This window comes from Neodiprion pinetum, chromosome 4 (assembly GCF_021155775.2).
Source record: "Neodiprion pinetum isolate iyNeoPine1 chromosome 4, iyNeoPine1.2, whole genome shotgun sequence".
Taxonomy (NCBI): Eukaryota; Metazoa; Arthropoda; class Insecta; order Hymenoptera; family Diprionidae; genus Neodiprion; species Neodiprion pinetum.
This window is the reverse complement of record NC_060235.2, coordinates 36514665-36541082: the sequence shown is the minus strand read 5'-3', so window position 1 is coordinate 36541082 and position 26418 is coordinate 36514665. Positions and strand designations below refer to the sequence as shown.

Sequence of the window (26418 nt, the reverse complement as noted above, 5' to 3'; positions counted from 1 at the left end):
TCATCATACATTGGCTGAGCTTGTTTCACTGGGTAATTTCCTTTATTCAAGTTTTTACTTACCACTGGAATAAGCTCCCTGCATACCACGCCTCCGTAGCACCGAGGGAAGACCATTTCCCGAAGAGGAAGTGGATTTCATTTGATGATTTGCTTTATTTTGTGAACTAATCGTTGGCCTCATTAAGCCACTTATTCTGCTTCCACTGTTTTGATTGCTCCAACCTCTTCCACCACTAGAAATACCAACGTCTGACTCGGAGTCACTTTGCTAGAAGAGAATGAAATGAAAGTAATACTTTCTATTTCAGTTCAGAATTCTAAAATTCTTATGCAAATTAAGAACTCAAGTACGGATACATTCAGATCCACTAGTGAAATTTTCACTTCTTCAATGACCTCTTGTCGAATATAATAGATCTGAAGAAATCACACCGATCAGTGAAGAAGATAGTTTCATTTACCTGATTCAATACGCCTACGCTGCTGCTGCGTGTCATGTGATTAGCATAGCCTTTCCCCGCGGTATGTCTTGACTGACCTCCATTGCCCCCGCTACCATTCCCCCTAGAAGAGCTAGTTCCGTTTTTGGTGCTAAGCTTTCCTGAAACTATGAGTCATTACTTATAAGAATAATTGCCCAAGAAGTACTGTATATAATACTATTGCTCATCGATGTACAATTTTGAAATAAAATCTACATATTATTTGAGATAACGAACTTAGTGTAAATGCGTGTGCAGTGAATATTACATTTATCACTCATAAAGCACAAGCAATGGCTAGAATAGTTTTTGAAATACAAGAAAAGTTTTTATTGATTTCTCTCTTTGACAAGGGTTGGTATCGTGGGTGACATTTGAATACCTTTTATCGGACCATGCAGTAACCGGTTTGGTGGACTGACGGAGAGGTCGCTAAGTGAGCAGGCACGTCGCATACCACCTCCCTCTTCCTCGCTGTCAATAATTTTTGAGGACAGCCGCCCCCCACTAGTGCCAACTGTTGACACAACACACACACACATGCACTAATCTACCTTCCAGATAATACATACGTCGAAATGTGACAATAATTGATTTCTTCGACCAGCTTTGTGCGATCCCAAGCAAATTTAGAAACGAATCAAGATCGTATATAAAAACATACATAAACAGTTACTTGTACACTTTAGGTTAAAGGACTGTATGAAAGTATAATTTGTATGCTCTTAATGCCTGCTAGTACGTAATGAAAGATTTGAAATCAAAAATATTGAATTTTCAATCAGTTATAAAGAAATCATTAGAACTGATAAAAAGGATGTGGATTAGGATATCAAGCGAGGTAAAACGGAGATTGTGGATAGGGTGCTGCTGAAAGAACATGCCATAAACTGCGCTGCATGCGAAAATAATAAACATTTTTTAAGCTTATAAAATTGTGTAAAATATCCCTGCTTAGCAGAGTTTCAATGCAACATTCAAACTGAAAAGTAATTGCTGTCTCCTTGAGAACCAAACAAGTCAAAATAATTCTTTGTCAAAAGCCGGGATTCTTTAGCTACCACTTGACAATTATTATCGCCGTAATACTAAAATAAATAAAGAGATCAACAGCAACATCTATCAATAATAAACTGATTTTTCTTGCACAATACACATAAATGAGAGGCACCTGCCGAGAGTATTACACGGAAAAAATGTCAGAAACCAATGACCACAATTCAATCAACTTTTACTTATTTGAACAGAAATTGTAGAATGACTGGATTGTAAACAAATATAAAACTTGGTCTCCGACACTTTTTCCAATACTCTGAGGTACCTGTGTAATGCTGCTTTGATGGAAGTATCACTTGGTTGATAGTTGGCAATTTCTTTGTCCACTTTGCATGACTTTGGCAGTGGGATGCGGGAGGCCAGAGCCGTTTTGGGGAGTTCGTACAGCTAGATGCTGACGTCGATGATCCACTTTCAAAAATCGACTTGTCCATTGTAGATACATCAGCGCAGTCGCTATCTTCCCCTGACTGACCGCGAGCTTCACGTTTAAGCATCCAACACTTAGTATCTCGTTCAGCTTCCAGCTTGGCAAAGTTTTCGTTCGAATCTTGGCGGCGTACTTGCTTGAAATCCTTATTTTGGGCAAAGTATGTCTCTCTACGGACTAAATTTTCAAATTCTTTTGAGAGTAACTTGACAGTTCCTTCAATCGCCCTACTTATTCTAATATCCACATTTTTGTCTTCAATTCGGGGGTGTTTGCCTTCAACTTGCTGGTTCAAAATAGTCGGCGCAATTTTTGCAACTTGAGAATTATGGGGCGGATCCAAGTTTGGTTCTAGAGAATCATAGCGTTCGGGTGTGTCTTTAGTCGGAATTTGGTTTTCAAAATGTTTATTCTGTTGGACCTCATTGACTGATTCTTGCCCTAACGAGTCTTCGTAGTTTTGTGATTCACTGTCGGTTGTATGATTCATACTCTCAGGGTTCCTATAACTTTGATTTTCGCAACTGGACTTTGATTCGTAACCGGATTCACTTCCAAAATAAGAATTCCGTTTGACTTGCTTCATAGGTAAACTAAGATACTTGTTTTTTTCCATTTGAATATCGCAAGATTGTGGTAAGAGATGTGAATTCTGAACAAAGTTTTCAAACTTTTTCAAGTTATCTTCGGATCTGTTTTTCTTTTTATGGCTTTCTACGTCACTGACTTCTTTCGATGAACTTTGAACATCTTGCACAGCACAAGACTCTGAAGTCTTTATGAGTTCTATACTATCGCAAGTATCACTACAAGAATAATTTTTCAAGCATTCTGAATACTGGGACTGCGATGTATCCATATTATATTTGTTCCAAGCTGGCCGTGCCCTGTTTCGCATGCTTTGAGTTCTCGCTGAATTTCGTTTGGGTTTTGGTGGTTTGTGAGCAACAAAATCATTCAATACCAACATGGATTTGGGCTCACCTTGTGCTGTTGCAGAATTAATTTTGCCCTTTGAAGTTATATCGCAAGTATCATCTATGTTATCAGATTTACTATTATTGTCATCCAAATTAAAGTTATAATAAATTGAAGTTTTACGATGGGTTTCTTCATTTTCGAGGTAATTATTCACCAATTTTACAGCATTTAATCTCGTGTCTTGTAATGACTTCGATCTAAATACAGCTCGCAGTTGGCTAGGAAGATCAGAGCTTTTCTCAGCATTATTTCGAGCACTGGATTCAGTCGTGTTACTGGAAGGACCATTGTAAGTTTCCGAATTTTGTCTCTTTCGCTTGTAGTGCGAGTCGAAAAGCATTTCTAATGGTGCAGATTTCACCATGGAGTCTGAATCATCAGTTAGAACACTTTCTGTACTTCTGTGATCAGTATTTTCCCTCAGTGGAAACATCTGATAATCAGATTCGTCCGTCAAAATACTCTCCTGACTTCTGCAAGCCTGCATCTTGCGTCGTGAAAGGAAAAAACTGGCACTCGAGTGTCTCTCATGTTCGAAATTATAATCTAAAATTTCGGCGCTGCCTTTAGAGAAGGATTCTACTGATACATCAGATAAAATGCTCTCTTGCGATTGAGTGAGTATCCTTCTACGTAGATTTTCGTAATTTGGATAGTTCTGATTCTCTGAAAGTTCCGGATAGTTGTATAATAAATAATCACTGACACATCTTCGAGGGGGATTTTTGAAATCCCCTTCTAAAGAATCGTCACTGAAACTACCGTTTCCATCGTCATCGTTACCGGGTACTTCAACGGATTTATGTTCGATGTATTCATTCATAGCTGGTAAGCTCTCAAACGATTTAGTTATATTTTCTAGCTCCGTTTCATTGTCATTAAGTCCAATAAAATAGCTACAGGATTTTCGCTTAGCAGCAAATCGGGCGAATCGATTTGCGTTTTTTCTGCAACGTTCCTTAAGAATCTTTAGTTCCTCGCAGACCGGCGATTCTGGCAATGATTGATTGGCCTTGTTCAAAGACAGCTTGTACTTTTCAGTTTTCTTTAAGCTTAATGTCATCGGGCGCTTGGGATTAACTTTAGGTTTTATTTTTTCACTTATACAAGCAGTCGTCTGACTTTTGGGCAATATTTGTTCACGTGGCATTTTAGACTTGGGAAAAACATTTCCCACAAGAGGGATTTTGTTAACTAGTTGATACGAGTTAAATTTGGGTTTTGGGTTTGGTGGAGGTTTGTTAGTATTAGTTAATCTTGCGTTTTGAATTGTCTGTCCGCTTCTATTACCTGTGTTCAGTCTGCTTTGTCGGTGATGCTTCTCTGCAGGAATGTGACTACTGAGATCGGAAATACTCTGACTTGATTTCAAAGATGATCGATATCCAACCTGTGAATCAAACACTTGTATTAAAATATTGCAAAAAAAAAAAAAAAATCAACAGTAAATTATTTACGAAATGGCCTGCAATCTTATCCTTCAAGATGATCATGTAAAATTGATTTTAATGGTTGTTATTCGTACGTGATCAGCGTATGCAGAACGTTTAGACCACTCCCGCCACTCTCTGCCTTTCACCCCACTCTTCAGATTAAAGATTCACTTACACTTTGTAATTTTCTCCTAGTTTCTTCTATTCTCCTCTGTAATTCTTCTCGCTTCTTAGTTGCATCTGTATCACCTCTCGTATGTTTTGCTGCATTTATCACAGCCACATTTCTGACCCTGCCTGCCCCACTTTCGCCAGTGGAACTGGTCCTGCAGAATGCAAAATATATCAGTATGATTCGCATCTATATAGTGAAACTGGATGAAGCAAATTGCATTTGTTCATTTAGACATTAGTATGTACATTGTACATACATCGGGAAGTAACAAAGTACACGTTACCTTCCATGAAATTTTGAACTTATGCTAGTCGTCTTCAATGTATTTGTTGGTTCTTCAGCACCGCTCAGAGATTCGAACGCGCTCTTCAAATATTTTTCACGATGACTTTGATTGGCCAATTGGTCAAAACTCTCAGAGCTGACTTCTGAAAGCATAGATAGAGGATTGCGCTCGGCACTTGGTGTCGATGCTCCACCTTCTGAGTCTGAGTCATCCTGACTACCAGATGCTGTGAGCTCGTTAGTTCGTGCAGTCTCTCCGTTTCTTGGTTTTTTCAACCGCCTCTGAGATCTTTATAAGTTCAAATATTTAATTAAGTATACCATTGATATGCAACTTGAATTACCAAACAAGTGAAGTAAATAGAATATATATAAGTAAATTACTAACTTTCTGAGTTCTTCAACGTCCATGGCGTTAACAGTGAATTGATTCGAGACAATATCTTCGGTGGGTGGATAATACATGAGCGGATGATGATGGTGAGACTTTTCGGAACCAGTCGTACCATTCTCTCCCTCTGAGTAGTCTTCGACATCTCCATCATGTTCGGTACTCTCATGGTCCTGAATAACACCAAGAAAAAAAAAATAACGGAGTTTCGTTAGGCCATTTTGTCTACCAGTGATTGATTGATTGCAGTTGGACAAGTATAGCTAGATTATCGCTCTATGTCAAGATATAACTAGATTTAATTTTATGGTGAGCAAATTTGTTTTTGAATTGTGTGCTCATTCTAGATAAGTGTAAATGAAACCTCACATTGCATTAGAAATAATATAAAGATTAAAAAAAAAATAAAAAATGGTGCAAGGCAAAGCTGTGCTATAAAAAAGTAACCTTCAACAAATGAAAGTAGAAACTGAGGCATAATCTTTTAAACACTCGAAGGAACTTGTATTTTATCTTCCTTAAGACAACAGTCTAACGTCGTGTACCTCGAACTTGAAACTTCCAAGGCTGCTGTCGTCCGTGTGATGGCGGCTTCTTGAATGTCGAGTCAACTCCGTCAAATTGCTACCTCTAGTTATGGTCACGTTACCTCCCATCACCTATGCGATTCATTGAAAATAATTGTAGTTGTAAACAAGCAGCTAGTATCAAAACAAATGGACTGCTGATAAACTCAAAGTTGAATGACAACATAACAAAACTGTATCGTAAAATTGTCAAATTTAATAATACGAGTAAGTGTGATATTGTATGGCAAAGCATAAAAGTGCAAAGAACAAACAGGACAACACATACGCAAATTATATCGTGATTGTATAAGCAAATTCAATTATTTCGCATGCGTTCGACTATGAGTGAACTATTGCAGTTATAATGATTTATTGTTATTATGACAAGTTAGTACCTGTTTTGAATCATCAGTCAGTTCTCTGTAACTATCTGGACATGGCTGAAATTCATTTTCTTCGTCGTCCTAAAAATGTTGTTAAAATGATTGTTATAAAATTTGCATTGCAGTTGCAAAATGTAAAAGAGACTCTGTATAAATTGGATAACTTTTAGTTGCACAGAATTCTTAAGCAAAACAGGTTTGTTACAGGTTGTCAAGGCATAGCAGTTTCTTGCCGATTATTTATTGTTTTTTAAAAGCTGTAGGTGAAAAAATTTGAACTTCAGCATATAATAGTAATGATTTGTCATTGCCATTCAAAACCTAACTAGTATCACATTATTTTCAGTGTACATGCTTCCTAGGATCGAGAGCAAAGTTGAATAATGAAATACCAACCCTTTTGATGATCATGGTATCTCGCCTATAATCACTGCTACATTTTGTTTCGGTACCACTATCAATGGAGCTGTCTTTAGAGCCACCTCCGCCTCCGCCACCATCGGAGTCTACTCCGCCACCAACGCGAGGAGATGGGAATGGAATGACTGGATCACTATCGTAAACTGACTTGACAGTGATACCATCGCTTTGTTGAACTCTCTGTGCCCATCGCCCTTTCGGCAGATCAACGCCAAGCATTCTGACCCCGCCGCCAAGTGCAGGCGGTTCTTCTGTCGCAGCTGCAGTGGTTATTTGTTTCTTAGCCCATAGAGGTAGCTGTCCAACGCTAAACCGATAGTCGATTCCGGTTCCTTGAGGGGTAGGATTCGCATTTGGGTCAAGAAATTCTGGGGGTGGAGCGCCAAACGTTTCGTTGTCCAGATGAAGAGCAATGCCACCTCCATTGACCAGTTGTGGCCTTCTACAAAAAATTGTCAAGATATTATTAATACACGGTCTGTTTGATTCCCCTGTGAAAGTGTTATATGTCAGCTACTCATCCACTCACTTTCCTGCTCGCATTGCCTGCTGAGCGAGTCGGGCTTGCATGGTGACAACCATGTCGTGGGGGACTTTCCACACGAAAACACAGCCATCTCCACTCGCCGACACCAAGTGTCGACAATCGGGGCTGAACCGCAGACCTGTAACAAGCTCCGAATGGCCCAGCATCGTTGCCATGCATTCTCCACTGTAGTAGTCGTACACACATAGTGTTTTATCCGTGCAGGAAGTAGCGACGTATATCCCTGAGGCATCTAGAAGTAAATTTTTATTAAACAATTAAGGTGTGCAAACAAAAGGTAGTACGAACCTTGACCGAGCCATGTAATTTCGGGAAAAATGGTTTATTAAAGTAAATTCCGTACCCAAGACAACCTTAATGAGAGATCCGTCTTCCCCAGCGGATCCCTTGAACGTTTTACTATGTTTGGCAGTAGCTACATTGTAAACACGAATATTTCTGTCCTGGCAAGCTGTTAAAACGTGCTTTTGACTTGAATCCACTTCCATATCATACAACGTTGTTTTTCCAGCTGCATTATGGCCTCTAGCAAACTGTGGCGTCCCGCCAGGCGTCTGAAACGAGAAAGGTGGGAACACGTGAATAAAAATTAGTCGAATGTGTCGTACGGATGTTTTTTGATAGCTAGGAAAACTATTACAGGTTTTCTCACCCCTTGAAGCTGTCTGAAAATTATGCTCTTGTCTGCACCGCATGAGACCATCTGTATCTGGTTGGTTTGATTCGTTTGATTGAAGAATCGGACGGCCGTTATGGACGAGCTATGATCGTCAAGAGTTTGTACGAAATTGTAACCGTGATCCACGCTGAACACGTGAATCAGTCGGTCTCTAGAGGCACTGGCTAACAGTTTAGGAGTATCTTCTTTAGAAAACTTAGAGTACCTAGAATACTCAAGACAAAGCACCTCCGCGTCGTGTGCTTCGACACGGCATATTTCTTCTAGAGTGGACACTTCGTGAATTCGGATATTACCAGACCTGAAAAAAAAAAAATAGAATGACAACTAACCGGGATAACTAAGAACATTCCATGGCAACTTTGAGATCGCTTAATGAGAAGGTAAATTTTTCAAAAAATTCCGCTTACCTATCACCAGATGCAAGGTGTTTCCCATCAGGACTAATCCGAATTGATCTGACACCATTCCGTCCGTCGTAAGACGCGTCACTTTTTTCTGCAGATCCCGCTGCAGCCAAGTCTAGATCCTTTAAATACGTCAATTCCGGATCGATGTACAACACCTTCAGTAGTTCCTGAGAAGAAAAGATGGCGTATGAATTAGTTGATTCAAAATCTTTGAATTTTCATACTTACTTTCAAAATGTTCCGTTAGTATGGTAACTTTTTCACTTACATTGCTGTAGATATTCCTCCTGTACATGGTGTCATCGGGCAGTAAATCCTTCTCTAGATTCCATACGCGAATAGTGTCGTCACTCGAACAGGTAACAAAGCTCCCAGGTGGCATAGCGGTAACAGAATCCGATCCCGTAGGATACATTTCCACACCCCATATGCACGCTGAATGATAGAGAAACGAGTGAGATTTTCCAACCCTCCTTATGTCTCTCACATCCCAAACGTAAATACTATGATCGTTATAGACGCAAGTCAATTTATGATGGCACTCGTCGAAAGCCAGGGCAATAGTGTCGGGATATTTGGCGCTTGCTGGATGCTGAGACATGTGACTGAAAAAAAGGTGAAGGATCTTTGATTAATGAATACAAAATACAGTTACCGACGTTTTTTTCTCAGAAATTAATTCCTCACCTGATGGTCAACCCTTGGGCAACATCAACTCCGAGGTAATGTGTTCTGGGTAAAGTCGTTACAAATTCCAACGAGACGGGACTGAAACACCTCACTATACCCTCGGCGCAGCCTATGAAAATATATTCGGCACCAACAGCCATGCAATTTGCACTGATTGTCTGTGAAAAATAGACGGTCACGTAAATTCGATTACAGGCTTCACATAGTTTCCTAAGGGTAAACCAATTAATGCATTTATTGAAACGAAGCACAAAACTGCAACGTCTCGGAACTCACCCTTAACTCAACCCATTTATCTAAAAGCCTTCGATTATTAAATTCACAAAGGAGTCCAGTCTTTGTAATGGCGTAAGTCGAGTCAGCCATTTCCCCCCGTCCACAGGCAACGTCGACAAAATCATTGTTCCTTTGCTCACCGAGAATAGCCGACCTACCCATCAAGGGTACGGGCTCTTTGTACTGAAATAAAAAGTGCGAATCTCTTCATCATTCGGTACCCTCTATGAATAATAATTAAGATCTGCAACGACTGCAGGATAGTATGAAAATTCTTACCTTGGCACTGCGCGAGTATTCCAAGTACCAGAACTTGACGTGCCTGTTTCCAACGGTGACAAAGTAGTTGCCATTTTCAGCAAAGGATACAGCCTTCACTTTACTCGAGACTTTATTAGAGGCCACTTTCACGTTGTTCTTCCAATCCCAGACGTTGACGATCATGTCGTGCTGGGAACCGACCGAGACAACGTATTTGTTGCCTGGTGAAAACGCCTGCAAAATCGCAAATTTATCGAATTAGCGATCGCGTAAAAGAACGGAAGACTGATTCGCGATTAGTGATATTTTGATACAGCTATAGGAGTTATTTGAATCTTCGAGTTTGGGGTTCCAATCACAGGGGATAGCGGCAATTTAAGGATGAATCAAGAGTTGGGAATAGAGAAAAAAAATATCACAGTTTAATCAGTTCGAACATTCTAATTGTAAACCTTTTTCCCAGATAGTTGATATATTAGCTTGTGTCGATCGAATTTGCTCAGATTAATTCCTATTACACAATATAGAAATGCTTTTTCATAATTGGGATTCACTGTCATTGGCGCAAATACCATTCCTCTATAGATTTTTTACGCAGTTTTTTCTCTTTAGCAACTGTTGATTCGGACGGCTGGCCGATTCATCTTTAAGAAGCGGCAACTTCCTTACTTTCTTACTTATTTCAGCTCTTTGAAACAACAAGTGAGGGGTCAACAAGCAGTAGCAATTGTGCATTATTAAACGTAACAGTCGCTTTTTTTCAACCAGCACGTCGAGACCCCGAGTGTTTCTAATGGTTTATTTTGTCTTGCTTGAGGTCTCCACGTGACAAAATGCGTATTTACGGTTCCCGTGGGACGTGAAAAAATTCCCAAATGCCGTATACACCATAACGTATACGCGGGGCATACGAAACAAGGAGTAAAAAATTTAAAAAAAAAGAAACAAACGCGAGATCGTGTAGCTACGCGAAACACCGTTATACGCGATCCTATGGGTGGGCATATTAAGCAATTTCCGTACAGGAACGGCCGCAGCGGCGCGCCCATGTGTTGTAGCGCATATTAGGTATAAGGTATACATTGCCCCGCAGCATACAACCTATGTAAAATATGCATTTATAAACAGGTATACAAGTATAATTAACGCATTCGTAACGTGTAAAATTGTCAATACAGCTCGTTGTTGCAGAGTTGTGCGATGAGAAAATAAAAAATTGATAATAAAATGAAGCGACGTGAGAATACTCAATAAAACAAATAAGCAATTACGCATCGAGATGCATCGGCTATTTCTTGCTTGCAGCTGCTTATACATATTTCAAATTGCGTATCCCTCTTCCGCCCGTTGTGTCAGTCAAGTAACTGCAGCTTATATACTTGCCGACGAGCCGTCGATCGGTTATCGCTAATTAGCATGAGACGGACGACACGAAGCTATACCAGTTATACCCGTATACCCGAGATGTTGCATGCATAAGTGCAGCGTACGCATATAAGGCGTAAAGAGAGACTCAAATATAGAGCTCAGGATCGGCCGTTAGATTGCTGCTGCTGCTGCTGCTATGCACGCGGGTCTTTTTCCAATAGGCACACATGGCTAGAGTTATCTCCTACTCGTGCGTTAAAGTCACCGCTCGCTTGTTAGAAGCTGCAAAGTCTACGGAGCGCGATGATTTGCATCACCATTCGATTCAATGCTTAGACAATTTTCATTAGCCTTTACCGAATACCGAACCACCGAGAAAGAATCTCGAACAATTTATTGCATCGCAAAAAATTGTTCAAGTTGGGTCAAGCGGATCCAGTCGGTTGAAAATTAGTCGCAATATGCCTCTATAAGCTTAAAAGTACCTCTAATCTAGTACATTTCCATTATATGTATAAGAAAATCATACATGAGGTATGGGAATCCAGTTGCTCGACATTCGCTTTAGTTTACTCAAGAATCTCTGTTTGAGATCCGTACCAATCAGTTCCAACAATGTTGAAAACTGACCAGTCGATACAGCGTATCAACTTACCACGCAATTGATGCCGTACTTGTGTCCGGGAAATTCTGCGATCTGAACGGCATTGTGAGGATCGGCGACATCCCAAACACGGACATTCGGCACGTGGCCGCATTCGCCGGTAGCAAGAAGTTTCCCATCCCCGGATAAAGCCAGTGACGTAACGGTCTTTCGGCACGCATTGAGAACATGTGTCTGACTGTTTTTTCGCGGATTGAACAACACCACCGTGCATCTGGAACAATAGAAGAAAATTATATTAGAAGAGATGATATTGTGCTTCGGATTCGTGATTGCTGAAGGGGGTTCCATGTCCCCGATTTAAATATATAATAATACGTCAAATACAAACTGCCTATAACGGTTCTTCGCGACATTTTTACAGACGGTTTTTATTGTGGCAGGCACGAGTCAGATCGAAACGCAGCCAAATCCGAGTCGCCTCGAGCCAAATAACGACACAAAGACACGGTAATTTGGATTATTTATTGTATCTACTCTGTTTTTACGAGGATGAGGAAGTCGGTAACGCTACCGTCACGATCAATGTTTAGGAAAACTCGTTAATTTGCACTATTGGGAATGTATGAAATTTAGTTAATACATATACAATCACTCGTTAGAATATCTGCATTTACGTCGAGTTTCAATCAAAGCTTCTCCGACGATCGAATCGAGAGTACCTCGCCCTGTAACGGCCAGTTCCGACATTCTGGGTCAGAATAAGCCGGCGTCCGGTAGTCCGGATGGGCATTCCTCAACCCGGCGTGCCGATATCCGTCGAACAGAATCTGGGAACGGGATCCAAGGACCCGGGGAATGAGCACTGCGGGTTGACGATCCGACGGGACGGATCGACGGGAAGTTCAAGTTCACGAGAAACGAGGATCCAGCTATATCACCTTGATCAGCCGGCGGCATTTCAACAGTAATTTCATTCCTTTCTGCTTGGTTTGGTTCACGCTGCTTTCTCTCAGGCCAACAAGTACCTGGCCTCTTATACCAGTCACGGGACACCGGGCATGATTCTCGATCACAGACAGAGAAGGAGAGAAAGACGGTCCCGGCAGATATCACAAACTTATCGTAGAAAACACCCTGGGCAACATTTTCCTATATAACTAATAAACTAATTGCCGCTGTAACCCCAAATAGTTTCGATCGATGATTCAAAAGTTACAGCCGAAAACCAAATCAAAAGAAACAAGAAAAAAAACTAATCTATTACAAATCGCAGTTTGTTACTAAGTGACGAAATGTCTATAAATAAGCTACTTTGGTGAAGTCGATAATCGTACGTAAATGTTGGTGGGAAAAATCAAGCTCCGGTAAGTGGATATTTGTCAACGAAAAAATGAAAACCCTCCGAGGTATTCTGACAATTTTAATAAAATTATTCACTATCAATGGATATTTCAAACAGGAAATCGTTTGCCTCTATTCATACTCGATAGCCGAGTCGTTGAACCTAGTTCGATTCAAATCGATCGGCATTCGAAGCTGCTGCATTCCAAACTCAACTCGTACACATGTATGCATACGAATAATCGATCACGGTAATTGTACTTATTGTAAGTGTGACGTATAATTGTATGCTGTACTGCATTCGCGAAAGTCTTTTCATCACACGTGTGTTCAGGTGCACCGTGGGTTTTTATTGGGCTATAAAATTACTACATCGGGATCTATTTCGTCATGGTTATAGTTATAACGAAATCACGGCAGGCTGAACTCGGCAATTCCGCAAACGAGAATCGAGTTTAGCTTCTGGAAGTCGATAGTTCGATGTAAAGTAATGACGCGAAATTTACAGCAAGTATTATACGGACAATACGACGCGATGCGAATCGGTTAGAAATTATTTTCCCTCGAGTTTCAAGCGTGTAGATCGAATAGGTCGGAATAGCTCCATGTTTATACTATACATATATAATACACTTTTACCAGTTACGTGTAATACTAAAGTACCGAAACCTACATTAATAACGAGGATAAAATCAACCGCTTGATAAAAAGATTATTGTTATTGGAACAAATGGTATGGTATTGTATGAGCGGTGAATTTAAAGCGCAGATACATGCGCGAATAGCAAATATCGCGCATCACGTCCGTAAGAATCCGCGATGAGGTTCAACTTTTACTTCAAACTATATACCGACCCAATTTGTTCGAGCCAATTATATTTAAATTACAATTCTTATTCAAAGAAAAAGCCCAGCGAAATTGCCTGTACGCTTTTACCACAAGACCGCACGCGTAAGTTGAAGTACGTTTAACGCAGATTCGACAGTCGTCTATATGTATACGTATATTACACACTTTCTGTCAACATGTGACGACTTCGTTCCGTCTTCTGTTCATTCTAATTTTATTTCGAACCAACTGTATCCATACCAGAATTATACCACACTTCAGCGGGTTAAGAAAGTTCGAAATTTACCATTCCGATTGAGTTCTTTTGTGTGCCGAATCGGAGTCGATTGGTCGAACGAAAATCATTTTTGCAGCCCGGGGGCAAGTTTACTTTCGATCTGTAACTATACGGCAGATATGTCGCGTAGCAAATATTAACGAACCACTTCGGTGTACTTGAGTTTTAATTAGTAATTATTTATCAACAATGATCGACTCGAGATGATTGATAAACAACGAGACTTTAATTATAGCCATTAGGAAGTTTTCAATAAATCTCTCCAATGGAGGATCAAAATTTATTTTCTAGTCTTAAGGCGTCTGAGAAAGCTTAAACTTTTCAGAAATTGAAAACGACCATTTGGCAAAAGTTGGTTCTAATAATTTAAGCCAGATTCACGCAGCTGAATAAATTCGCCGATCGCAATATAATTCTCATTAAAGAGTGTTCGCTAACGAACGCATTATTACATAACGATTTATAACTCCAACCGAGCGTCCATATAAGCGTGGCACTCCACTTCCGGTTACTTCACTTTCAGCGACCAAAAACAGAAGCCTCAGAGTCTGAAGTGTCCTCCGACAGACGGAGTTCGGTTCAAAGACCTTACGCACGTGAATGACTGGATGTGCGAAAAGAAAGTAAGAAAGAACAAACGATCGGAAACTGTCAAATGATTGAAAATATTGCTAAATACCTTACCGTGAAGGTAATTTCTGTCTATAAACGTAAAATCTAACAGAATAACTGGGCGAAAGAATAAGTCGTTGAAAGGTCGAGAGACTGGGACCATCGCTTCCGGCACAAACTCGGTTCATTGTCAGTCGAAGTATCTGAAAAGGAGTTCAGCTACACGTCGTACCGCCAAAGATGCTGACTTAAGACTTTGCGAATTCTCACACGAGACCGGAGCAAGAGTGAAAGAAGAGAAATAAGGTATCAAGTAAGTCAGTGGTCGCCTATAGTAGTATCAGGTTATTTTCACACCGACCGCCTATAAAGGATCGACATCGTAGCATAGTCCGCAAAATACCTGCAGGGCTCATCTCAATGGATCTGGGAATGTAGGTATTGCATGATACTTTCGATGTGAGAGTGGCCTAAGGCCTCTTTCCACGGTATTCGAGTGCCTCTTCACATCCTCCACAGCAGCGGTGGCGAGACTTTGCGCCGGCATTTGCGAAGGTGAAGAAGAGGAAAAAGAAAAGAGAGAGAATACGGCAGAGGTAGAAAAAAAAAATAAAATAAAAAAACAGATTTTCGAAGAGAGCTTGTGCAGCCCTACCGACCTGGTGGTGCACTAAAACCAGCGCATGCACAAGCTGAGGCTCGAGAAGCTTTCGTGTTCAGAATTGCTGGATATTACAGGTATGTGTACGTACATCTCGACGTGGATTTTCATCTTCTACGGGAGTAACTCGTGTGTATGTGAGTGTAGCTAGCTATCATCCAACCTACAAAGCTCGTAAATATAACCCAGAGACAAGGAGAGAAAATCGAGCATAGAGAAAGAGAGAGAGAGGCAACGTGCACGGCCGCGTATCTATATAGGACGTTCCGGTACCCAGGACCTGAACGTCTACATATCTAGGAAGGCGTAGTCTGTGTTGGTGTCTTTAACAACACGTACACTGTTCGCATCGTGTTTGGTACCTACTAGGGAAAAGCATAGAGCCAGCGGCGAAAGGTTACTGGGTCAACCGCGAATGATAATTGCCAATTCATTGTCAATACACAAGTAAGTACCCTGAAGGAAGCGAAGTTATCGGTGTATCCAAGGAAGTCTTTATTGCTTCTTATAGTGCGGGACGACACGTTCCAAGCCTTTCCTTCTTTCTCGTGCACCTTTTCTTCCCCCCAAGTCCGTGTCGCGATGAGAAAATTTCGTATGCCCCGGATCGGAATTTGGTCAAATGCAGAGATCGATTGAACGTTGAACGGCGGCAGAAAAACCGACGACCCGGTAAACCCCGGGTTAATGTGGCACGCTGCATCGTTGATGGCTGTAATTTGCATCCATGGTACGGAAATTTCTCACGTCTTTGAATGAAATCGGCCGTTAGAAAGTATGTATTCGCGTGCACTTTTACGTAGTTGCGGTATAAGGTAGTTACGGGTAAAGGTGCCAGGAGTGGTGTACGATCGTGTACTGAGTGTTTGATTTACTCTTTCCGAACGAATGCAGTAGTAGTTTTTTTTTTTTATACAGATGCAATAAATCCTGGATAAAACTTTTTCCTCTTACGGATCAAGATCGGCGGTCGCCGATCGAGCCAAGTTCATTGAAAAAAAAAGACAGTATCTAATATAGACGAGAGATCGTACAATCGTATGTAATATTTCCATCAGCCTTCAGATACACATGCACATCGACTTGACTCACCGATTGGGAAGCAAGTGCCACATCTAGCCCTGTTATTCCTACAATTTATGTTCATTCATTTATTATCGTATGGGTTGAAAACTTTTGTGCTACACAAAACCGTTCATGGTTTTTTGTCTTCTTCGAGTCATAACTTTGAGTATACGCATGTAACAAAATCTATATTACTCTGTTTTACGTAATTTATTTTTCTGTCTATCCTCAACTTTGAAACGTTCATTTTGTATTTTAGACATGGACGGCTAGTTTTTCAAATATGAACGACCAAACGCAGAATCAATCACTAGCATCGGGGAGCCATTTACTCTTCGAGGAATTAGTTAAAAATCAGTGAAAAACACTGGAATTCGAGCTGTACTTTAATATTGAAAATAACTTGAAAATCAGCAATATACCGAACATTTCAAACGTTAAGTAACCACTTGATGATCGGTGGAATTCAAATTACATATTTCCTAATATTGGAAATCGCCAGTTGACCAAGGTCACCTGGTGACCAAGAAAAATACCTTGACGAATAAATCAAATTTTATCACTATTGTTTTATGTATGCATCGTGCCTTGAAAGAGGCCCGCCAAGTTTCACGTACTAATTTCATTTTTATTCCTGTAGTTTCATCAATGGATGAGTTAATTTGTTTTTTATTCATACCAAAACATCATTTGTAGTTGGATAAGTTTAGGGTCAGTCGGACCCCAGTGTGGCAGCAGTGTAATTCTAGAGAGATGTGGAAGCTAAGGGTCAAGTTGCAACCATGCTTTCATTGTGAATTAACAGACATGTACTTGGCAGTAGTCCGTGATTTGAACCTTTTTTTATACAGAATGACAACACATAACGCAAAATCATAGATGCTTTATGGGGGACATTCTATACACGTGTACTTTCAAAGTCCAGTTTTCCAACTTGTCGACGATCAGATGTTCCGTACAAGTTTTTTTTCTTCTTTCCTTTCGAACCAGATACTGGCATTCTTCGACTGGAGAAATTGTTGTCAATCCAAGTCAACTGATAGCATTTCACATAGTTTCCGAAATCCTAAACAACAAACTTACAGGCGAAGATCTTGTCAAACTTTCGTGTGGTAAGAAAATTGTGGCAAATTTGCTCTTCGCACGACGTACGCAAGTGGGAGAAATATTCGCGTGGGTATAATATACATATGTTACAATGGAAGACTATGCGGTACAGACTGCTAATAGCACTGGCACATACCTACTTGACGACTACCCACGCACGGCATTGGAAGTTATGCGTTTGTACACAAGTTATACCGCAGGCAAGGTCTTTGTGCTTTTTTTTTCATATCCCGCGGGATAAAAGCGTAGTATCACGTATATCGATAGGCACTCATGCCAAGAATGAAGATTGCATGTATGTAAGGTACGCAGGTACCTACCTATACATATATATATATATATATATGTATCTACTTTTCACCATTCGAGCCGTGAACTTTCATTGTGAGATTATACAGGCGAGCAGGGACTGACAATGCGTGATACAGCATCTATATTACGTTCGATAGATCCTCCATGGAAACGACCTTCGGAAAGCCTTGTGAATCGATACGGATGAGGATATTGATATAGACTCGATGCCGAATGCGTAACGATATTCATACGCAGCCGTATTGTGATAAGTACTTTAGAGACCGGATATAATGGGATGAAGAAAGTTCCCGGCAACCTCCGGCCAAACAATACCTCGTTAATTCAATATCAAACCTCCGTATCGCCAGCAGTTGAATAACTTTCTTCGAATACCAATCCGCTCTGTAAGCCGTATATGCACGCTTTCCACGATCGAGTATGGGAAAGAAAATGATTCGACATTGACAAATGCAGGGAAAAAGCAATTTTTTCTTAAGAATCGGAATTCAGTACTACACTTCCAGCACTGGACGCAGATCTATTAGGCAATAGAATATCATCCGCTAGACGGTGGTGACATTTCCGAAGAGAAAAACAAAATTCAGTGTCTCCTTAATGACTATAATTTAATTGAAAACTCCGAGTACCTAAGTAAAGTTTTTTCTACGCTTCAATAATCCGAGGAAAGCGTGACTTTCTCGATCGATATTTTGCCCCGATATAACTCATCGCATCACAGACGAATGGGCAGAGAGTGGTTCACTTGCAACGATTAATTGCTGACTGTGCTACAATTGTTAATTGTAAAAAATATTCCACTTTTACACTGGCATTGAGAACGAAACTCTTACTTTTACGCTAAATGGTATACGTATAAAAAAAAAAAAAAAAGAATTATGCGAGGTACGAAAAAATTCATCAACGACGATTGTTTGCTGCACCTGCGTTTTATACTGCAATATTTCCATTCTTGCTTGGCGTAAGAAGACCACGTGTATAATCGCAAATTACTATTCCAGCAAACAGAAACACGAAGACTGACTGGCGTGAAGATTGCTTTGCATATCAATTATTACATATTTCGCCGCGACCACCTTCGCACCGTGTCGGAATAACTAGTTATTACATTTTTATGTATACCTACACAATATATATGTACATGTAAATCGTTCATAAGTGCGCACACCTGCTCTAGTCTTAAGACAATAATTTGTTCTTAGCTAACATAGGAGGGGCAGGTTTTTCCCCCGGAGAACCGACATACTTATCTGTGGGTGTCTGTTTTCGAATGGAGGATAATTATTACGAAATCGGTACTCACTCTCGGCCTCGAAGAGCTGGAGAAAATCGAATAAGCGATGTTAAGCGTGCGGTGATGGACAATTTTTCAACAACGACTTCATTATCCGGTCTACACTCGAGTCTGTTTTTTCTAAACTCACCCGCATTACGCATATCACGATCTTATAAATTATTATTAAAACAAAAACAAAGACATAAGAAAAAAGAAAAGATTTTCATTCGGAATACGTATTTCCATATATTGTTGAGATGAATATGTTTGGCGACGAAAAATATTGCCACGATTTTGTTAATTAATATTCGATAATTAAAAAGGTGATAAATTTTTTTTCCTCATATTACACCGCGAATGATTCTTCCTATCGACGCGTCAATGTGGATAATAGAATACGCTCAGAGTACTTATACAAGCGAAAAGAAGGCCAATGACATAAGACTCGTTGAATTACGTCCGAAGAACACCGAGACCACGTCGTGTAACCTAACAATAAGTTGCACGGGTATTCAGCAAGAATAGCGTAGCGTTGCTGGCACGTGGGCAAGAGAGAATAACACGCGATATCCTACTTTCATTAATATAGACATCTGAAGGAGCAGCGGCAGCACGGAGTAGTTCACGCATAGTAACTTCAATTCTAGCTGACCGAGCATAAAACACTGGACACAAAGTAATGAAGTAACAGCAGCCGGAATTCACAAGGTTCAAAAAAAATAAGATTCAAACGCGAAGGCTACTCGCGATGAAGATGACACCGAGATAACACCGTAGCATCGTTGCGGATCGTCCAATTATATTTATGGACCAATTTTTTAGAGCCAGCCATGAGATAAAATCTCTCTCCTGTCTTTCTCTCGGCTCAGCCTTTGGTTGGTTCTCCGCTCACTGACCCATTTTTGTCGGTCAAGTACTCGTTACATTGTTATTTTATTTCAAATTTGTTTTTTTCCCAAGTTTTCTTCAACCCGTAAATAGTTATCAAAGTCAGTTTAAACCCATTAAAGTGGACTCCGTTTACTGCAGAGTCGTTGCCGACTGAATTTTCTGAGTGTGTTTAAACCGAAAAAAAGACAAAAAAAAAAAAAACAGAAGCAAGGAAAGAAGACAAAACTTTTGCGCGTTTAATTTTATCGCGCTGACTTTGTAAAACAGCTTCAGTGTACCTCTTTCGGAGGCCTTCATCTCGCCAGCGTGGGCTTACACTCCGCGTTCTAAGGTTAAATTAAGGAAGAGGCCGGGACATGCGTGAGTTTCATTTCGTTTATTATGATTATTCACAGCGTTGAACAACAATGCCCTCTCTCTTTCTCTCCGCCACCTTGCATACTGTGGTACTTTCGCTATTCTTTTGATCGCGTGGGTATATTATACATACGTATATACCTATATATACGATGAAAATTGGGACTCTGGTGGGGCCCGCCTAATTATTGATCCGAACAGCTTCGCAGGTGAGAAGAATCCAAGCCTGAGATGCTTTTGAGGAAGCGAAGAAACTCGAATAATTGATCCAATCTGGACGCGTCATTATAAAATTAAATCATTGACCACTTCGGCTGTGATTCGAGTTCACCATTCAATTTTACACCTAATCATTATATCCAAAAACTCACCCAGCCGGATAGGCAACCAGTCCATTCGTCTGGTCGCAGTCCAACGCTGCGTTGCTCGACACAGTCACACCCAAGACACGTTCTAACTTTATCTGAAACAGACAAATGGAAATACTTGATCCACTTGTTTTCGAACCTCATACACATGTCGATACTACACAACGAGGAATCTCTCGTTTAATTGTGATATTCCCACTTCGCAAGACGTAAAGTCAGATAGAAAAAGCATCGAGAATAAGTCGATCTCTTCGACAACCACCCCAGTTATCTTGGCAGTTGTTGGGTAAAATAAAATTTTTACCCGCCATTTATTCTTCACCGTTGTTCTCAGGAGTTTCTGCAGCTGCAGCTGCGCTGTGGAAAACCGAGATATTGTGATCGGAGAAGAGAGGAGTAGAAAGAATGACATACACGCAACTCTCTCCTTATGCGATTTGGCGGCATGCAACCCAGTGACTAGTGGAATTTGCATAGAAACTAAGCAGCAGCAACAGCAACTGGAACAGCAACAGCAAGAGCAACATACGTGGTACCTACAACTTGGTGCGCAGACAGCGTCACCATAAAAGTCCACGACGGACTGGAACTGTTTCTCTTTCACTACCTGACGTTTCTGTTCCTCTCTCTCTCTCTCGTTGTCCAGTTACCGCATTCACTAATCCACGAAGTAGTTAACCATAGTATCATAGAGACACACAGGTACTACACCGTACGTTTCGTGCATGTTTCCAAACTCATGCGTTTCGTTTATAAAACGCTGTTCACCTTTCCTCTTCTCTCACTTTCTCTTTCTCTCCTCTCCTCTCGACGTGACATTGTCTTTTACTCGTAAATCGTACTCATGCGTGCAGCAGCTCAAAAAGAGAACAACGTAGGTTCTAATTTATACGTATAATCGGTATAATATATACGGGGCACCGCCTCCTACGCCTTCCATGAATCAAAACCCCCACCCCGCCGGTCTCGACAATAAATTTTCTCGATTGTTCTTAACGTGTGTAACTGATACAATTCGAAGTGCACGGTATTACGCTGCTTCACATATTGCGCGTATCTACGTGTGAAATGGTATGGGTTGTAAATTGGGATTAAAACGTAACCGTTCGACGATATTGCGTATTTCTAACGCGCAACGACGCACAAAGTGGCCGACTGTGCAGTGTAACGATTCAAGAGATTAGAGTCTCGTTAATGGATTTATTTACCACTGGACGTCTGGAAATCAGTTCGGCCGCTCTTTAACGTATAATAAATTTGTGACACGATCTGCCGGTATTATTACTTCGTATTGAAATTTAATTTGATTTATAACATCGTTCGGCAGGTCACTATGCTGTTTGTACAAGTTAGTGTACACAAAAAATACATCGTGTTTTATATATATATACATACATATCACAAAATTTTGATATACCTACGACAGGAATCATTCTGCGTCGTAATATGTTTAAATCCCACACACGGCGATTATAAAAATAACAGGAAGTCAACACGCGGTATGATTAAGATTGTGATTGTATTTTCGGTGTACGTGAAATCGCCGAGCATACAGGTATAAATAAATCAATCAAAATTTATATACTCCTTTCGGGGTACGAATTTGAGATATAAAATTGTTCTTCGCCAAATCTTAAATTCAACTGATCGATTAAATGTTTTTTACCTTCTCTTCCAAAATGCGCCCCGAATATGTGCGTGAACGAAATAATTGAAAACGTTTTTTTTTTTTTTTTTAGAATAATCGCGATCGATAACTTGATGGATCACAAAACATAATGAAACGATTTCCTACCTCGGACGCGATCGACGTGCAGCAATTATTCACGCATTTCCTGTGCCGTAACAGACCTAGCGAAGCTTATAAATATACCAACGTTATTACGCTACACACGCGTGTAACAATTGAAATGAATATTACCATCCTGACGTCATATGCAGAAGTAGGTATCCTCCCCCATTGTTCCCCGTATGATTGAAAAAGCGAGGTGCGTCGTAAAAACGATCTCTCACAATTTATGACCGTCAAAATTCACGAGGTTGAAGTGAAGTAACGTTAACTTCACGAAACGTGAGGAAGAAATTTGTTATTTTGCAATTTTGAAAATGACTTTCAAAGAGTTGATTTTTCTAAAATATGAGTATCTTTGGCTCACTGTCAACATTTATCAAATTTCATACAATTCCAATAGTGCGTTGTAACGATTTATACCGAACATGCACCGTTACGGTAACGTTGCCAACGTCAACCACATTAAATGTAGTGGAATTGCAAGTACATAAGTATAAAATAACAATATAATATGAATTCCAGATCACGACACATCTTTTCTGTTCGACAGACTTACTTACAGCTTCACATAGATCTGAGAAATATTACAGGCGTAGGTATAAATACGTAGGAAAAACTTGCTGGCCCTAGAAAGAAAGGGTGTCAACGAAAGGGAAAGGGTGTGAAACAAAAATTTCCTAAACTTTAGTACGTAATCTTAACGGCGGAAAAGTTTTTTGATAGTTTAGAGTTTCATTCGAAAATGTTTTTCAAATTCAGTTGAACATATTCATTCATCTTTCGCTAATTATATCGAATAGATACTTTGTAAGTAAAAAAAATGATAATAATTCATACTTCGATCACATAAATTGATATTGCATTGCACCGTTCATGGGAGTAAAATATAACAACCGATTGCGAGGAAAAATAATCAATTATATTCGATGAATCGGGAAAAATAATAGATTTAATCGAGAATCGATTATTTTTGTTCCTTCTTAATACACGCAGCGACAATTAGAGACTCGTGAAGTGCACAGCCGCCGATTATACATACGCGACAGGAAGTGTGCATGGTTTTTACGATCATCCTGCAGCTGCTACCGATAGAAATACGTGGGCGGATTATTACAGCGGATTATACTAGAAATAGAGAGGAAAAAAAAAGAAAGAAAGATAGTAAATTGTAACGGATTTAACGACGGAAGTCCGATGAATGATTTTCGGTTAACGAGGAGAAAATTTAGAAACATATTTGATTGATGGGTCGAAAAATCGCGTAGGCTTGGATTTTGGTAACGGAAATTGATCGAATGTCGTTACACGAGAAATAGTCGATTTCAGAAAAAAAAAAATTCAGATCACTGAACACATTTGATAACCAGAAGTTGCGAGTGATTTGAACATTTTCATGGTACATTTTTACCAATAAAATTACGCGCAATTTTTCTTTCTTAATTCTCGCTGGCGAGAATATTGCTGATGTAATAAAAATCACAAAAAAGATTTCCAGCAGCTTCACGAATATTGATTACGATGTACAAGATACATCGTACAACAGTGTAGTTATCCAACAAAGAGGAAGAAGAATAAAAAAAAACTTTAACAAAAAAGCACGAATCTATCGATCACAAAAAATACAACGTTAAGTAATGAGAAAGTTTCGCTTTGTGTTTATCGTCAAAATCCGTCATGCACATAAATAATTGCACGCGTCAGATATGTTTTATCGACGGAATATACGTGCAAAAGCGATTGTAATTCATGCGAAGACGTTTCCCGCCCGAAGGCTAAATAGAAATACATACTTAGCTAGGATAGGATGCAAAACAAGCAGCTTGCACGGAGTGAAATTTGTGCGAATTGCGCCTACCTGCCACCCGATAACCTAGGGTCACAAAACGACAGGCAGCTTTCTCGCAAATTTATTATTACTTGCGGTCTTTGCAGCACGATTGTCGTTACATCACCGGCGACAATAAATTTCGCCGAAGATTAAAAAAAAAACCAAGGGACTTGAATTTTTAAAGAAGCAGAAACTCAATTTATAGCATTTCGAAATTTTGAAAGTCAAAGTATGAGGGTAGTAGAATAATAGAAAGGTCGCAACATAGAATTCCAAACTTTAAATCGTCAGAATTCTTCTCGATAATATAAAATCGTACAGAGATTCTCGATCTTGCCCGTTCTGTGTTTTGACCTTTCTAAATTTCGACTTTCAATGTTTTCGATGTTCCATACCTGGATATTCCACATTTTTAAATTCTACGAATAAGACTTTCGCGTTAATGAAGATTCAATATTCCGATCCTTCTATCAATCGGTAATTCAAGTTTTTTAACCCTACCCGGCAAAGATTAATTTATTCACGCGGAATGGAGATTCTCAACTTGTACAAAAACTACCCCGTGACATTCGACGTGTTTAGCCAAGTGCAGCGGCGTTTTGCAACGATTGTATAAGTTGATGCAGTATACAGTTGATACAGCATCTTGGTAATAAATTAATTTCACTTTGTTAGCCTATTTTGAATAATCACTGATAATCATCGCGTGCGTATATGCGACCCGCTCTTTAATTAGCGGCATCGTTCGGGAAAGGCGATTATTATGGCTGCACCGCTACTCGGCAAAAGCTATATAAATAAAGCTCTCTCTCTTTCTCTCGTCGTTTTCGCCAAAGAAACGGACAATAATTATGCTTCATAGACGAAGCACTAACGAATACGTTCTAATTTCAAGTGACCCGATTCGGAGACGCGCGCAAATTGCAATATTAGTAGGTATAAGGATTCGCGATGCAGGAAGTAAAACTGCGCAATCGGGAGTGTTGACGACAATTTTGTTCAAACAAAATTCCCCAACTTTTCCCATAAAAGAATTCAGATATCCCTGACGTTTTCCCACGACGAAAATTAGGTAACGTTGGGCAGCTTTTACGACCAAAAGCTCCAAAAGCTGTGCACCATGAATATATGAATTTGGATCTTAAAAACACATAGTATCGATTCGTTTCATAAAACTAACTAGCAATCGAAGAACACCATTCCCCAACGTTACTTTAATTTAATTTACGAAGCATAGCTGAAATTTGCAAACGATTTATAAAAAAAAAAGGTACGTTTTTCTCTATGGTCCGTCGTAAGTCCCTGCAGACTAATAATGTACCTGATACTTCACCTTCGTGCGAAGAAAAAAAATGGAAAATGAAATTAGTTGCTGCGCAGTGCGAGATAATTGTCGCGACTAATTCCAGCCTGTTTCGCTGGTACTTAGGGAAAAAATAATAATAGTAATAATTAATTCTGCTTCAGACTCAGCATCCACGTTACAGATACGTGCATAGGGTGGTGTGCCGGTATAATTATCTCGGCGAATTAGCCGTGCAAATTAAGGAGAGGCATCAAATACCGTCACAGATATTTAGTCGTCTAGGTTTGCGGCTGCTGCTGCTGCAGCGTCGTCGTAGTTTCATTAAATTTCCGCGTAATTACCGTCAACCGCTGGGGTACGTAAGGTATCCGCATTAATTGAGAATCTATAATACATATGTAACCTGTAACGCTTATGTATGTAACATACTGCACGTAACGTACATTAATAAAATTAGTTCGGTCTGCAAGATAGATTAATTAATTTTATAATTCAACAGCTACGGTTCGTTATCTATGTACATATATGGATAAAAATGACGATTATCAACTGGTTATATAATATACTTATGTGCGATGTATGTATAATGGTACGTATGTTACACGCTTCGAGGATATTTTTACACGATAGTCAATTTAGTTAGCAACGATTATTTTCTGCGAGTTACTTAGTTTCGTAACCTACAGACAGAGTTTATTAAAGATAATAATATATAGGTACAATATATTTCTTCGCTAAAGTGAAATAATCACGATATTGGTACAGTGATATTTCTCCGTAATAAACGAACAAGGGTTATGAAAATAAAAAGCAAATGATTGTATACAAGTTTTACCCTTCACGCGATGTTGATTATTTATAACAACTTGTATTCCCGCCAGAGTTGTAGGCTAAAAAACTATACTACCAATTTCGCATATCAATCGTATA

The 26418-nt window shown here is 39.8% G+C and overlaps 2 protein-coding genes across 15 annotated transcripts in view; both read right to left on the bottom strand.

Annotated features, from left to right (window-relative positions):
• The window catches only part of Wdr62 (WD repeat domain 62), an 85150-nt gene that overhangs the window by 5202 nt on the left and 53530 nt on the right, over positions 1–26418 (bottom strand). For 6 of the 14 annotated variants that reach the window (XM_046623826.2, XM_046623827.2, XM_046623831.2 and 3 more), the window contains 20 exons: positions 20566–20657; positions 11494–11716; positions 9489–9704; positions 9210–9392; positions 8931–9091; positions 8512–8848; positions 8244–8410; positions 7807–8134; positions 7498–7708; positions 7137–7386; positions 6584–7049; positions 6200–6268; positions 5781–5894; positions 5233–5408; positions 4843–5133; positions 4560–4710; positions 4242–4341; positions 867–1001; positions 464–609; positions 63–270 (listed from right to left, as the gene is read on the bottom strand). In XM_046623826.2, coding sequence (XP_046479782.1) covers positions 63–270; positions 464–609; positions 867–1001; positions 4242–4341; positions 4560–4710; positions 4843–5133; positions 5233–5408; positions 5781–5894; positions 6200–6268; positions 6584–7049; positions 7137–7386; positions 7498–7708; positions 7807–8134; positions 8244–8410; positions 8512–8848; positions 8931–9091; positions 9210–9392; positions 9489–9704; positions 11494–11716; positions 20566–20657 — 4024 coding nt within the window. Of the gene's footprint in view, positions 1–62; positions 271–463; positions 610–866; positions 1002–4241; positions 4342–4559; positions 4711–4842; positions 5134–5232; positions 5409–5780; positions 5895–6199; positions 6269–6583; positions 7050–7136; positions 7387–7497; positions 7709–7806; positions 8135–8243; positions 8411–8511; positions 8849–8930; positions 9092–9209; positions 9393–9488; positions 9705–11493; positions 11717–20565; positions 20658–20866; positions 21063–21169; positions 21314–26418 lie in introns of those variants that run through there. The other 8 variants (XM_046623820.1, XM_046623821.1, XM_069135610.1 and 5 more) reach the window with 6 other exon arrangements.
• LOC138190907 (uncharacterized protein PF3D7_1120600-like) lies at positions 1008–4233 on the bottom strand. The gene has a single exon (XM_069135611.1). It carries the CDS (start codon positions 4099–4101, stop codon positions 1720–1722), a length of 2382 nt encoding a protein of 793 aa, XP_068991712.1. The 5' UTR covers positions 4102–4233; the 3' UTR covers positions 1008–1719.

Excerpts from the sequence above, each read along its gene's own strand:
- LOC138190907 (XM_069135611.1), bottom strand. The coding sequence starts at position 4,101 with ATGCCACGTGAACAAATATTGCCCAAAAGTCAGACGACTGCTTGTATA.